This window comes from Moschus berezovskii, chromosome 24, assembly GCF_049115385.1.
Source record: "Moschus berezovskii isolate FMDL1 chromosome 24, NW_MosBer_1.0, whole genome shotgun sequence".
NCBI classification, from domain to species: domain Eukaryota; kingdom Metazoa; phylum Chordata; class Mammalia; order Artiodactyla; family Moschidae; genus Moschus; species Moschus berezovskii.
In genome coordinates, this window is record NC_142483.1 from 57,200,848 (window position 1) to 57,217,001 (window position 16,154).

The window sequence follows — 16,154 nt, forward strand, 5'->3', positions numbered from 1 at the left end:
AGCTCCAGTCACCCAAATAAGATGTCTTTTTCATTATAAGGGACTGGAATGCAAAAGTAGGTAATCAAGAATACCTGGAGTAACAGGCAAATTCAGTCTTGGAGTACAGAATGAAGCAGGGCAAAGGCTATTTGAGTTTTGACAAAAGAATGCACTCATCATAGCAAACATCCTCTTCCAACAACACAAGAGAAGACTCTACACATGGATATCACCAGATGGTCAACACCAAAATCAGATTGATTATATTCTTTGCAGCCAAAAATTGAGAAACTCTACACAGTTAGCGAAAACAAGACTGGGAGCTGACACTGGCTCAGATCATGAACTCCATATTGCCAAATTCAGACTTAAATTGAAGAAAGTAGGGAAAACCACTAGACCATTCAGGTATAATCTAAATTAAATCCCTTACAATTATACAGTTGAAGTGACAAATAGATTCAAGGGATAGGTCTCATAGACAAAGTGCCTGAAGAACTATGGATAGAGGTTTGTGACATTGTTCAGGAGGCAGTGGTCAAGACCATCCACAAGAAAAAGAAATGCAAAGAGACAAAATGGTTGTCTGAGGAGGCCTTACAAATACCTGTGAAAATAAGAGAAGTTAAAGGCAAAGGAGAAAAGGAAAGATATATCCATTTGAATGCAGAGTTCCAAAGAATAGCAAGGAGAGATAAGAAAGCCTTTCTTAGTGACCAATGCCTAGAAATAGAGGAAAACATTAGAACTGGAAAGACTAGAGATCTCTTCAAGAAAATTAGAGATACCAAGGTCACATTTCATGCAAAGATGGGCACAATAAAGGAAAGAAATGGTATGGACCTAACAGAAGCAGATTTTAAGAAGAGGTGGCAAGAATACACAGAAGAACTATAGACAAAAGATCTTTACGAACCAGATAATCACAATGGTGTGATCACTCACCTAGAGCCAGACATCCTGGAATGTGAAGTCAAGTGGGCATTAGGAAGCGTCACTGTGAACAAAGCTACTGGAGGTGATGGAATTCCAGTTGAGCTATTTCAAATCCTGAAAGATGATGCTGTGAAAGTGCTGCACTCAATATGCCAGCAAATTTGGAAAACTCAGCAGTGACCACAGGACTGGAAAAGGTCAGTTTTCATTCCAATCCCAAAGAAAGGCAATGCCAAAGAATGCTCAAACTACCTCACAATTGCACTCATCTCACATGCTAGCAAAGTAATGCTCAAAATTCTCTCCTAGGCAGGCTTCAACAGTATGTGAACTGTGAACTTCCAGATGATCAAACTGGTTTTAGAAAAGGCAGAGGTGCCAGAGATCAAATTACCAATATCCACTGGATCATTGAGAAAGCAAGAGAGTTCCAGAAAAACATCTGCTTTATTGACCATGCCAAAGCTTTTGACTGTGTGGATCACAACAAACTGGAAAATTCTGAAATAAATGGGAATACCAGACCACATGACCTGCCTCCTGAGAAATCTGTAGCAGGTCAGGAAGCAACAGTTAGAATTGGACATGGGACAACAGACTGGTTCCAAATAGGAAAAGGAGTATGTCAAGGCTGTATGTTGTCACCCTGCTGATTTAACTTATATGCAGGTACATCATGAGGAACGCTGGGCTGGAAGAAGCACAAGCTGGAATCAAGATTGCCGGGAGAAATATCAATAACCTCAGATATGCAGATGACACCACCCTTATGGCAGAAAGTGAAGAGGAACTAAAAAGCCTCTTGATGAAACTGAAAGAGGAGAGTGGAAAAGTTGGCTTAAAACTCAACATTCAAAAAACTAAGATCATGGCATCCGGTCCCATCACTTCATGGCAAATAGATGGGAAAACAGTGGAAACAGTGACAGACTTTACTTTTTGGGCTCCAAAATCACTGCAGATAGTGATTGCAGTCATGAAATTAAAAGATGCTTGCTCCTTTAAGAAAAGTTATGACCAACCTAGATAGCATATTAAAAAGCAGAGACATTACTTTGCCAACAAAGGTCCGTCTTGTCAATAGTATGGTTTTTTCCATGAGTCATGTATGGATATGAGAGTTGGACTGTAAAGAAAGTTCAGCGCTGAAGAACTGATGTTTTTGAACTGTGGTGTTGGAGAAGACTCTTGAGAGTGCCTTGGACTGCAAGGAGATCCAACCAGTCCATCTTAAAGGAGATCAGTCTTGGTTGTTCATTGGAAGGACTGATGCTAAAGCTGAAACTCCAATACTTTGGCTACCTGATGCCAAGAGCTGACTCATTTGAAAAGACCGCAGTGCTGGCAAAGATTGAGGGCAGGAGGAGAAGGGGGCAACAGAGGGTGAGATGGTTGGATGGCATCACCGACTCAATGGACATGAGTTTGAGTGAACTCCAGGAGTTGATGATGGACAGGGAGGCCTAGGATGCTGCAGTTCATGGGGTTGCAAAGAGTCGGACATGACTGAGCGACTGAACAACCTTGAAAGCATTAAGCTAAGTGAAATATATCAGGTAAAGAGAAATACTACATAGTATCACTTATATATGCAAGATAGAGAAAGACGAAAACCTTCAAACTCATAGAAACAGAATAGAAACTGGTTGCTAAGGGCTGGGGGTGGGCTGGGGAAAACGGGTGTTTGGTTAAGGGTACAAATTTTCAACTATAAGATAAATAAGATCTGAAGCACTAATATAAATCATGTAAACTATAGCTGATAACAACACTATGTTGAATATCCAAAATTTGCTAAGAAAGTTGAACTTAAATTTTCTTATCAGAAAAATAGGATAAATATATGAGGTGATGAAATTTAATTAAAAACTTAAAGTTAATTAATTATTAATTAACTAGATGGTGGGAATTATTTCATAATAAATTCATTTTTGGGGGCTGTACTTCTTCGCATGTGGGATATTAGTTTACCGACCAGGGATCAAACCTATGATTCCTGCATTAGAAGTAAGGAGTCTTAACCACTGGACCACCAGGAAAGTTCCATGTATATATAACATATATTTCAAATCACCAGGATGTTTAATTATCTTAAAAACTTATTTGTCAAATATACTTCAATATAAGTGAAAAAGAAATAATTCATGAGTATGGAAAGACATATTTTTTTCTTAGATAAAAAGTTAATGTTGTAAATGTATGATGTTCATAACTTTCCTATTGCTTAATATATAAATTTATGGTGATCCCCACCAGAATTATAGAAGAATTAAAAAAAAACTCATTAAACTCATCTTAATATAATCTAAAAACATAAAATGATCTGAAAAAATTTTGAGAAACAACAAAATGTACAATTGAAGCAAGTGGTGCTATTATAAAGTGACAGTAAGTAAAATAATAGAGCATAGTCAAAGAAACAGGAGGGATCGAATAGCATTTAGAAAAAGATCCAAAGATATAAAAATCCTATTATAACAATTGGCATAAAGTTTTATATCAGTAGAGAAAATATAGATGACTCATATGGTAGACACTGTTATGATAACTGGTTACTCGTTTGGGCAAAAAAAAAGAGTTGGATCACGGTCTCATTTCATGTTACAAAATAAACTCCAAAAATGAAAAAAAAATAAAATAAAAGTTACTATAAACACAATAACAACAAAAAAATAGTGCTTTAAATCATACAGTTAATAAGGCATTTTGCATAGAGTCCAGGTATTTTAAATCAGAGACTGGCAAAATATAGCCTGTGAACCAAATGCAGCCCTCACCTCTTTCTGTAAATAAAGCTTTATTGGAACTCAGCCCTGGCAATCCATCTATGAATCGTGGCTGCCTTCATACTGCAGCCACAGGACAGAGTGGGTGTGACAGAAACCACATGCCTCAAAACACAGAAAATCCTGTAGTTTGGCTCTTTACAGAAAATGTTTGCTGATCGTGGCCCTAAACGGAAAATATGAAATACATAACACTAAATACTAAAGTCATGCATGAGAAACACCATAAAATTAAATTCCAAATAAACTGGAAAATATCCAGAATATCTCTGGCAATGTTAACTTAAAGATTGTAATAAGTTCCTTAAAAAAATAAAAAAGATCATTACTCAAAAAGAGAAATGAGCAAAACAAATAAACTTGGAGCTCAGAAAAAAAAAAAAATTAGTCAATATACATATAAAAGTAACTCAACTTCTCTAGGACTCAGAGAAATAAATGACATTGGTAAGATACCACTGACTCTTTATCACATTAACAACATATTTGAAAGTTGGGATCACCCAGTATTAACTGAGGCCTGGGGAGATAAACATTCTCACTTAAAGTACAATTTGACAATAACTATATCAAATTTTAAAACACACATAACTTTTATTCCAGAAAATATATCACAGGTTATTTTTTCACAAGTGTTCAATATTACAGTCTTAAGTGTACAACAAGTTCAGTTCAGTCGCTCAGTCTTGTCCGACTCTTTGCGACCCCATGAATCACAGCAGGCCAGGCCTCCCTGTCCATCACCAACTCCCGGAGTTCACTCTAACTCATATCTATCGAGTCGGTGATGCCATCCAGCCATCTCATTCTCTGTCGTCCCATTCTCCTCCCGCCCCTAGTCCCTCCAAGCATCAGACTCTTTTCCAGTGAGTCAACTCGTCGCATGAGGTGGCCCAAAGTATTGGAGTTTCAGCTTTAGCATCAGTCCTTCCAATGAACACCCAGGATTGATCTCCTTTAGAATGGACTGGTTGGATCTCCTTGCAGTACAAGGGACTCTCAAGAGTCTTCTCCAGCACCACAGTTCAAAAGCATCAATTCTTCGGCGATCAGCTTTCTTCACAGTCCAACTCTCACATCCATACATGACCACGGGAAAAACCGTAGCCTTGACTAGACGGACCTTGGTTGGCAAAGTAATATCTCTGCTTTTTAATATACTATCTATTAAAACTTTCCTTCCAAGGAGTAAGCGTCTTTTAATTTCATGGCTGCAATCAGCATCCACAGTGATTCTGGAGCCCAAAAAAATAAAGTCTGACACTGTTCGCACTGTTTGTCCATCTATTTCCCATGAAGTGATGGGACCAGATGCCATGATCTTAGTTTTCTGAATGTTGAGCTTCAAGCCAACCTTTTCACTCTCCTCTTTCACTTTCATCAAGAGGCTTTTTAGTTCCTCTTCACTTTTTACCATAAGAGTGGTGTCATCTGCATATCTGAGGTTATTGATATTTCTCCCGGCAATCTTGATTCCAGCTTGTGCTTCTTCCAGCCCAGCGTTTCTCATGATGTACTCTGCATAGAAGTTAAATAAGCAGGGTGACAATATACAACCTTGACACACTCCTTTTCCTATTTGGAACCAGTCTGTTGTTCCATGTCCAGTTCTAACTGTTGCTTCCTGACCTGCATACAGGTTTCTCAAGAGGCAGGTCAGGTGGTCTGGGATTCCCATCTCTTTCAGAGTTTTCCACAGTTTCTTGTGATCCACACAGTCAAAGGCTTTGGCATAGTCAATGAAGCAGAAATAGATGTTTTTCTGGAACTCTCTTGCTTTCTCCATGATCCAGCAGATGTTGGCAATTTGATCTCTGGTGCCTCTGCCTTTTCTAAAACCTGCTTGAACATCTGGAAGTTCACGGTTCACATATTGCTGAAGCCTGGCTTGGAGAATTTTGAGCATTACTTTACTAGTGTGTGAGATGACTGCAATTGTGCAGTAGTTGGAGCATTCTTTGGCATTCCCTTTCTTTGGGATTGGAATGAAGACTGACCTCTTCCAGTCCTGTGGCCAGCGCTGAGTTTTCCAAATTTGCTGGCATATTGAGTGCAGCACTTTCACAGCATCATCTTTCAGGATTTGAAATAGCTCAACTGGAATTCCATCACCTCCACTAGCTTTGTTCGTAGTGATGTTTTCTAAGGCCCACTTGACTTCACATTCCAAGATGTCTGGCTCTAGGTGAGTGATCACAATATCGTTTTTATCTTGGTCGTGAAGCTCTTTTTTGTACAGTTCTTCTGTGTATTCTTGCCACCTCTTCTTAAAATCTTCTGCTTCTGTTAGGTCCATACCATTTCTGTCCTTTATCGAGCCCATCTTTGCATGAAATGTTCCCTTGGTATCTCTAATTTTCTTGAAGAGATCTCTTGTTTTTCCTAATCTGTTGTTTTCCTGTATTTCTTCGCATTGATCACTGAGGAAGGCTTTCTTATCTCTCCTTGGTATTCTTTGGAACTCTGCATTCAGATGCTTATATCTTTCCTTTTCTCCTTTGCTTTTTGCTTCTCTTCTTTTCACAGCACTATGAATAGGAAACTGGTGCATTTATGTAATGACATGCTATAATGTGTTAAAAAGAGTTGACATAGATCTTCATGTGACTCATATGTAATGACCTCTAGCACATTCTATTGTCAGGAAAAATAAATCCACCTGCGATACGGGATTTGCAGAGAGACCTTGTATATGTTTAAAGCACACACGTTAGCACACAGGCGCTTCTGGATACATAACAACTGACTGCATGCTGATACACAAACTAACTCACAAGGGTTTTTCCTGGAGGATAGAGCAGATGGGTGAAGGAGCCCTACAAGGAAAGCTTTATGCTGTATATACATGTTGTGTGTTTTATTTTTTTTTTTAATTTTCCTTATTGGAGTATAGTTGCTCTACAATGCTGTTAGTTTCTGCTGTACAGCAAAGTGGATCAGCTCTATGTATACATGTGTGCATATGTGTGCTAAGCTGCTTCAGTTGTATCCAACTCTTTGTGAACCTATAGACCATAGCCCGCCAGGCTCCTTTGCCCATGGGATTCTCCAGGCGAGAATACTGGAGTAGGTAGCCATGCCCTCCTCCAGGGGATCTTCTAGACTCAGGGACTGAGCCCATGTCTCTTAAGTTTCCTGAATTAGCAGGCAGGTTCTTTACCACTAGTGCCACTGGGAAGTCGACACATATAATATATCCCATCCTTATTGAATTTCCTCCCCATTCAAGTCACCACAGAGCACTGCGTAGAGTTCCCTGTGCTGAAAGTGAAAGTTTCTCAGTCCTGTCTGACTCTCTGTGACCCCATGGACTATACAGTCCGTGGACTTCTCCAGGCCAGAACACTGGAGTGGGTAGCCCGCTCCAGTGGGCTTGGATCTTCCCAACCCAGGGATCGAAGCCATGTCTCCCGCATTGCAGGCAGATTCTTTACCCGCTGAGCCACAAGGGAAGCCCAAGAATACTGGAGTGGGTAGCCTATCCCTTCTCCAGGGGATCTTCCTGACCCAGGAATTGAACTGGGGTCTCCTGCATTGCAGGCGAATTTTTAATCAACCAAGCTATCAGGGACTCTTCAGTAGGTTCTCATTAGTTATCTATTTTATACATAGTATCAATAGTGTATATATGTCAATCCCAATCTTCTAATTCATCCCCTTCCCCCCACACTGTGGGAACTATAAGCTTGTTTTCTACACCTGTGACTCTAATTGTGCTTTGCCAATAAGTTCATCTGTACTATTTTTCCAGATTCCACATATAATCGATATTATATGTTATGTACTTTCTAACTTACTTCACTCAGTGTGAGTCTCTAGATCTACCCATGTTGCTCAAATGGCATTATCTCTTTTCTCAATATTGAAAATATTCCATTGTATATATGTACCACATATACATATATACAAGGGCTGAGTAATATTCCATTACATATATGTGCCACATCTTTACCCATTCCTCTGTTGGTGGACATTTAGGCTGCTTCCACGTCCTGGCATTGTAAATAGCGCTGCAATGAATATTGGGGTGCATGTATCCTTTCGAATTACGGTTTTCTCCAGATATATGCCCAGGAGTGAGATTGCTGGATCATATGGAGACTTTGGGGCTTTCCTGATAGCTCAGCTGGTAAAGAATCCACCTGGAATACAGGAGACCTGGGTTCGATCCCTGGGTTGGGAAGATACCCTGGAGAAGGGAAACGCTACCCACTCCAGTATTCTGGCCTGTACAGTCCATGGGGTCACAAAGAGTCAGACACAACTGAGGGGCTTTCACTTTTTGGGGGGGCTTCCCTGATAGCTCAGTTGGTAAAGAATCCTCCTGCAATGCAGGAAACCTCTATTTGATTCCTGGGTAGGGAAGATCCACTGGAGAAGGGGAAAAGTTACCCACTAAAGTATTCTGGTCTGCAGAACTAGTCCATGGGGTTGCAAAGAGTTGGACCGGACAGAGTGACTTTCACTTTCATTTGGGCTTCCCTTGTGGCTCAGCTGGTAAAGAATCCACCTGCAATGCAGGAGACCACGGTCCAATCCCTGGGTTAGGAAGATCCCCTGGAGAAGGGAAACACTACCCACTCCAGTATTCTGGCCTATACAGTCCATGGGGTCACAAACAGACACCACTGAGGGACTTTCACTTTGGGGGAGTCTTCCCTGGTAGCTCAGTTGGTAAAGAATCCTCCTGCAATGCAGGAAACCCAGGTTTGATTCCTGGGTGGGGAAGATCCGCTGGAGAGGGGATGGGCTACACACTCCAGTATTCTTGGGCTTGCCTTGTGGCTCAGCTGACGAAGAATCCGTCTGCAGTGTGGGAGACCTGGGTTAGATCCCTGGGTTGGGAAGATCCCCTGGAGAAGGGAACCCACTCCAGTGTTGTGGCCTGGAGAATTCCATGGACTGTATAGTCCATGGGGTCGCAAGAGTCAGACATGACTGAGTGACTTTAACTTGGATCTTCCCTCTAGTTCAGAAGGTAAAGAATCTGCCTTCAATGCAGGAGACCCAGGTTCTATTCCTGGGTGGGGAAGATCTCCTGGAATAGGGGATAGCAACCCACCGCAGCATTCTTGCCTGGAGAATCCCACGGACAGAGGAGCCTTGCAGGCCATAGTGCGTGGGGTCGCACAGAGTCAGACATGACTGAGCGATAACACTGCTACATGGGCCCTCCATGCTGTTCTCCATAGTGGCTGTGTGGGCACTTCTGAATCATGAGCTTTGAATGTCACTGTTTGAATGTTTATTGCCCCAAGTTCATTTTAGATTATTATTTTTTTTAAGTTGCCATAGAATTTTGAAGTTACATTTAACAATGGCAAGACCAGCAGTGCTTGCTACAGTAGTTAGGGTATCAGAGAGACTTTGTGTGTAAGGGTCTGTATTTACTTTACCCCAGAAACCTACTTACAGGGAGCTGACACCCATATGAAGATATTCCTTCTGAATTTATTTTCAAGCATTCTTGAATCCTCTTCTGGTAGAAACAGTGTCTATGGGCTAAAGTTACTGCTTTGTGTTTGCTAGTTACTTTAAATAGATTTGGCCAGTAGATCCGCCAGGTAAAGTCCCTACATAGCAAACACATTTTGTCTTTGTTTGGTACTTTGACAATGAAACTCAGAAGGTTAGAATTTTTGCTCAGCTCAGCAGTTGGAATAAAAAGATAGTATCTGAAAGCACTGCTTTCTGAACAGAATTCTAATGACTTCAATGTCCTTTCCAAACTCGGTGATGTGCTTTTAGGGGAAATGTGTCTGCAAGTTTGGAGGACACAGCCCTTAAAATTAAGCCTTACCTAATCACCGATTACCGATGAAATATTCTTGGAGCTTTCTTGAACTTGTTGTTATAGTGGGAAAGTTTATATTGACATGTCAGCTGTAAATGTAAGGTTTATTCATCAGAAGGGTTATAATTTAGTCATGTATAGCAATAAATCACACAGTGGTTTCATAAAAGCATCTTGCATTTCTTAGAATCCTGTAGTTAGATAGCATAGTATTAGTAGAGTCACTCAATCATGTCCAACTTTTTGTGACCCCCATGGACTGTAGCCCTCCAGCTTCCTCTGTCCATGGGATTCTCCAGGCAAGAATACTGGAGTGGGTATCCCTTGCTTTTCCAGGAGATCTTCCCAATCCAGGGATTGAACCTGGGTCTCCTGCACTGCAAGGTGGATTATTTACTGTCTGAGAGATCAGGGAAACCCAGTAGTTAGCTATCCTGTTTGTAATTATGTAAAAATGAAAACTGACCTTTATCCTTGAGAATAAATAATACTAAACACAGGAAGAACAGAAAATTTATGATTCACAGAAGCCTAAATAGAATTTAAGAGAACTGAACTCTGTTTTTTCTTGGGAGCTATCTTTTCTCTGTCAGCACAGATTTAACAAAATGCCCAATGTATCCCAAAATGGGGATTTCAATTGTGCATTCATAGAAGATTCCAGTGTGACAAGCTGCCAAGCAAAGTAGATATCTAGTTCAATCCATCACCTATTAAAATCCTGCCAGCGTCTTGATGAAATTTCAGAGTTTAGGAAAGAAACCTTGCACTGGCAATCGGCAACACGTACCTGATGGCACTGGCAACGTCAGCAAAGAGTGCATTCCTGCTTCTGTCTCGCAGTGTTCTCTTTCGGTGAACAAAAAATAAAGCGCAAATAAAAACGCTCTGACTGCCATCAGCAGGATTTGGCCCGATCAAGTCCTAGAGTCCAACAGACAGACACACAATCGTTTCCTTGCAGAAACACCAGTACGAGAGACAGGATCCAAGCAAGGAAACTTTTAGCTCCTTTTCCTTAAAAGTGAAACGCTTCTCAGTCTTTCTTCTAAAGTTACGAAAAGGTACACTGCACACAACTCAGAAATTTAGTCTCTGAAGAAGAAAGCCTAATCCAGCTGTGGCTTTACACTCAGGATTTCTCTAGGTCTCTCATCCTCCTTTCCACCAATTCATGTCTCCCTCACAGATCATTACCCCTCCCAGGCAGGAAAAGACCGGAGGCACCGTGCTCTGTGTTAATCCTTGACCGAAGCACTGGCTTCAGATACAAGCCTGTTTGAGACCGTGGGGCCGTCAAGTCAAGCCTACACAGAACCTGCAGGACTCTGGCTGCAGTGTAGGAGTCCGTGAGCTTCATCACGATGGGGGAAGCATGTCTCTAACCTACGTACAGAGACCTTATCTGTGAGAGTTTCTCAAAATTGTGGAAGAGAAGACACGAGAAAGGAGAAAAGTTGTGAACAAATCATGATTATGGGCAACCTATGGGAGATGCGCAGCTATTCACACCTTGAATTTATTTGTAAAGCAGGTTCCAGGGACTGCCACACAAGAGGTAACCCAGTAGGCCTTTGATTCTTATTTTCTTTACTTGTATTTATTTTTATTATAGGTGTTGAAAGATTCAGCAAGTAAATCAGAGAAGCACCAATCTAAGCGATTCATCTTATTTATAGCCACAGAGGCTACCTCCACCAAACTCATTAGTAAAGTGCAAAATGAGCAGGGTGCATGTGGTAGACATGGCTGATTACTGCTTTTTCTCCAGTTCTTCCTGCACCAACACTCATTTGACATAATTGGCCTAATCGAAAGCAGAATTTGCAGTCATCTGCTCATATAACTGAGTAATGATAACAGTAATTTATTGAGTGTTTGATATTTCTCGGGTGCTATTTTAAGAGCTTTAAAGCATTACTTCATTTAATCAACTGAAAGTATAATAATTTAGTCATGATTGTATCCATATTACAGATGAGAAAACTGTGGCTCAGGAAGTTTAACTGCCCAAAGTCCTAGATCAGAAAGGATTTCCTCTCCCAAAGAGCCTGAGAATCCATGCTATTAATCACCAAGTCATTCATTCCTTCCCTTCACATCCAGGTGATTTTATTTGTTTGCCCTAGATCATCACCTATGTATTTTTATGTTTTAATATTACAGAGCAATTAATTTAAACAACCTCATTCTGATAATAAAACCAAGATCAGTTGCATCAAGGTTCTTTATACAATAAAACAACCAACAAAACTGTTATAAGGAAACAACTGATGGTACAAGTAATGTGTTTCCAAAATGCTGTTTAGCCAGTGTTTCCAAGTTAAAAACAACAAAGTGGTGGGTGGCCCAGCCACTCCTGTTCCCAGGAAATCTGTCCCAGGCACAAGTGCTACATCTTAAACCAGGGCTCCCTAGCCTCCAGGATCTAATGCCTGATGATCTGAGATGGAATTGATGTAATAATAATAGAAATAAAGTGCACAATAAGTGCAATGCCCTTGAATCATCCTGAAACCATCCCCTGCCCGACTGGTTCATGGAAAGATTATCTTCCCACAAAGCCAGTCCCTGGTGCCAGAAGGCTGGGGACTGCGGTCTTAAACAGGATGACCTAAGCTCAAACATCATGCAGAGTCTAGTCAGGAGAAGGGATATTAGGGAGCAGTAGCCATGGCAGGAAGATCTCGTAGGGACAAGTGAACACACACACACACATACACACACACACAACTATTGCTAGGGAGAAAAATACTAGAAATAATACATCCCAAAACAGGTGAAGCTGGGATGGGGAGGAGGTGGTGCTCATGAAACACTTTGCCAGGGTCCTGAATGACGGTTGAAATAAAACACAAATGTCTTCCCTTCTCCTTACAGCTTCACAAGTATTGTAGACTCAGACACCTTTGGTATCTGAGAAAAAAATTCAGATTTTGCCAGATGTGCATTCCTTTAGGTCGCAATGAGATGATGCTTGACCTCAGCATGAGGACCAAGCTAGCCTTGCTCTCTCTAAACACACACATGTTATTCCCTTAGAAGGCAGTTGCTTCCTTCTAGAAAGTCTCTTTAGAACTTGGCAAGCCTTCTTCCCTCTTCCTGTGTTGGCTCAGTTTGTGCTGTATGTTGGTCTGGCAGCTTCTACTGGATTCTACCTGATGACTTGGACAGAAAAGGACAGCCTGGATTCCTTGCCTGTTGGTCTGATTTCCACAACACAGACCAGATGAATTCACAAAGCCCCCAAGGTAGGCAAATAAGAGTAAACAAGGATATTTGCAAAATAGGGTCTAAAGTTCTGTTGTCATAAGCTCCATATACTTTATTTTTTAAATACAAAGCAAACTATCAAAACACTAGAAGCAACGTGACATGCTCCTTTTTAAGAAAAAAAACAAAAAAACCCAAAAAACTGGACAAAACTCAATTATGAAAGCCAGGTGCTGTGATCCTTTGAGTCCAGGAAATGGATGCCTGTGTATGTAACTCCCTGTTTTTGATATGCATGACTATTTATATTTAGCTTTGAAAAGAGTCAGAATGCAGCATTCTTCTTCTTTGTTTGACTGATACATTCACTAATAAGGACTGATGACCATAATAAGGTATAACATGTCATACTTCAAGCATTGTTTTCATATATTCTCCTGGCTTTGATCCTCCCCAAAGCCATGGTGAGTATAGTGACAGAAGAGGAAACAAAGTTACAGATTTGAACAGACCCAGGAGAGGACACCAGAGACCCTGTCACACAACTTCCCACTGGGGACCTTTCCCCTTCTCCAAACTCTCATGAGTGTATTGTTCTAGAAATCTTCCTGTCCTCTTCTTTTCAAGAGCTAGAAAACATGCAAGAACTTGATAAAGATACACAGAATCACTAGCCTTCAGCCTGTATTCTAATGGAATACATAATACTTTTCCTTTGGGACTAATGTCACACTGTACCACAAAATAGAAAAAGCTAGCTGGTAGAACATAATTTGAATATTTGGGGAAGAAACTTTCCACTAAAGAAGAGAATGACCCTGGCTAGTTAACATAAAAGTAATCTACCAACCTTACAATCTACTATCTAGCCGTACCTATTAATAGATGAATACTTTCCTATTTCAAATATGTTGCTTTGAGTCAACTCTGAGCCATGATTTGCAAAATCATTCCAAAAGCATCCAGAGAAAAGAAAGCATAACAGAGCAAAATCATTCCCAAAGCATCCAAAGAAAAGAAAGCATAACAGAAGGAGAAGGACAACAGAAAGGCTTGGATTTAACCGTCCAGAGCACACAGTACTACATGTAGGCTTTCCCTCTTCATGACAAATGGTAGGCATCAATGTCAGAGGTTGATTGCTATTTCCTCCAATCAAGCTGATCCTCTCCCTCCCTCTCCCTTCCTCTCTCAATTCTTTCTCTCCATCACTGTCACTATCTCTGTCTACTGTACACGCTTTTGCAGAATTTCAAGAACAGCTTTATATCTGGAAAATAAGGCTGCCAGAAAAAGGCATGGAACAGAACAAAAGCTTTACCCCAGAGCTGCTACACGTTACAAAAGCTTGCACTCAGATAATAGAAACATCGAGCCTCAGGTGACTGAGAACACTTACTGTTGGTTGCATAACGTATGGCGGATGAGGCATCCATGAAGTACTCTGGACCTATGCATCAAACAGCATTTATTAGCACAAAGCAATCACAGAGAGAACTCGGTTCTTGCGTTCAGTGGAGTCACACTAGGTCATAAGGAAGTGGAGTCCATCTGACTTACAGCAAATCAGTGCTCAAAACTGAGGCTAGAAAGGAAACGCTTGGACCTGATTCACTTGGTCCCTGAAACATGGTAAAATGAGACCAAATCCCTACTTCAGTGGGGCTGGTGGTAATGCCCACATGGGCCAGGCTACACCATGGGCACATCTGGAGGCTGGTATTGGAGACGAAAGTCTTAGAAGGCTTCAGGGATCTGCTGTTTGGAGGTCAACACGCTGGAAGACCCAGGTGAATAAAGAAGGAAGCAATACTTAGCATGATTGCTAAGACTTCCTCTTCTTTCTGTCACTGGTTCTAACCTCAAATTCTCAAGTGATCCCATCTTGGAAATAAATCCAAGTGGTAAAAGTTGGGGAATGAATTAGAGAGATCAACCAGAAATTTGGGGGAATGCTTTGGGTTAAACCCCAGTTAAGTAAGTCTGTGATTTTTCTCTCTTGTAGTAATTGGTATGGTGACTAAAAATGAGTGTATGAGCCAGGAAAATGTTCTGATTGTTCCCCATCAGCCAAATGAGAACGTCAGCTTCTAAGAGCTGATTGTGACATAGATAGCCCTGAAGATTTTGGTTTCAATAGACTCCCATCAATGAGACTGCCAATGAACCTTAGATTAAAAAAAAAAAAAAGTGGTGAAAAGCAAGAATCAGCAACGTAGGAAATTGCTCTAATTCCTTTTTGAGAAAAGAGCGCTGGTGTTAAATTCCACTTATGGGCCCTCCCAGGTGAAATGACAGCTCTGTGGAGATTTTATTCATGACACCAAAGTGCTCTACAATGGAGCTCACTGGGTGGTCTTGGCTGAAACAGAGGCCAAGATTTGAAAAAATGGGTAAAAAAACCCAAAAGCACACATTACAACCAGGCAGGCCCGTAGGAAGAACAAAAACTGAACAGCATCTGCACTTAGCCTCGTGGGTCCCAAGGAAAGGCATTTAAGAAATCAGCCATCCAGAGACCCTCTAATGCAATTCACACAAAAGTCTGTTCCACTCACCCACTGACATGTATCAAGAACCTAAGTGCAGACACAGAAGCAACGTGATCTGCTTCGGAGTGAGGGGGATCTGTTAAGGGAAAATGTGCATAGTCTCAGGCGTGATGCTCTGACAGCGGGGATCTCCTGACCTGACACACATAGGTAGCGGATGAAGAACGTGAAACTTCACTGAATTCGTAGCAATCAGCAACATCACCATCCCCACCCCACACCTCCACGCCCACCACCACCATGTGCGTGATGTAAGGAAACACACACATGCACACTCTCACTCCCTATCCAAAGCTGTAAACAATGCCACTCGACACTCTAGACAGCACTCATAGGCAACTTTGTTTCTAATTAGAATTAGAGGAACTGTCTAAAGAACTCCATGAGGTAAAGAGGAGGGAGAAATATTTGTGATAACGCAAAGGAATAAGATAAGGAGCCCTGTTTGAGGGGAAGGATGGCTATTTCTTTCCACCTGCGCACTTAACATTAACTGGCGACAATGTCTGGTTTAGGACACACACTGAGTCTCAGATTTTCTTGTGTTTCAACATGTGGAACCCCTGAGGTCTCTTCTGGGCTCTTTGGAAGTGAGAATGAAGTCAGAGGAGGAAGGAGGGATTACTTTTACCCCTTTGATAATTTTCCCTATTTCTTGGAGCCAATGACTTAGCATCCATCCATGTAGCTTTCCATGGATACACAGAACAACTGTGAGAAAATGGCACGGCAATGATCCCGTATCCTAAAGGGAGTGCAAGGCATTGCCTGAAATGTGTTCTCAGGAAAGATAGGCTAGGGAACTGTGACAACCAAAATGACAGACAACGCACAAAGTAACCTCTCAGTGGTAAGAAAGCTGGACTAAGGCTGGCTGAAAAGTAGCAAAAT

General features: G+C 41.2%; 1 protein-coding gene across 7 annotated transcripts in view; it reads right to left on the reverse strand.

Annotated features, from left to right (window-relative positions):
• The window catches only part of RBMS3 (RNA binding motif single stranded interacting protein 3), an 841,063-nt gene that overhangs the window by 109,687 nt on the left and 715,222 nt on the right, over positions 1–16,154 (reverse strand). For 4 of the 7 annotated variants that reach the window (XM_055414762.2, XM_055414760.2, XM_055414764.2 and 1 more), the window contains exon 10: positions 14,111–14,161. The exons of the other annotated variants lie outside the window; for them this stretch is intronic. In XM_055414762.2, coding sequence (XP_055270737.1) covers positions 14,111–14,161 — 51 coding nt within the window. The remainder of the gene's footprint in view (positions 1–14,110; positions 14,162–16,154) is intronic. 7 annotated transcript variants of the gene reach the window in all.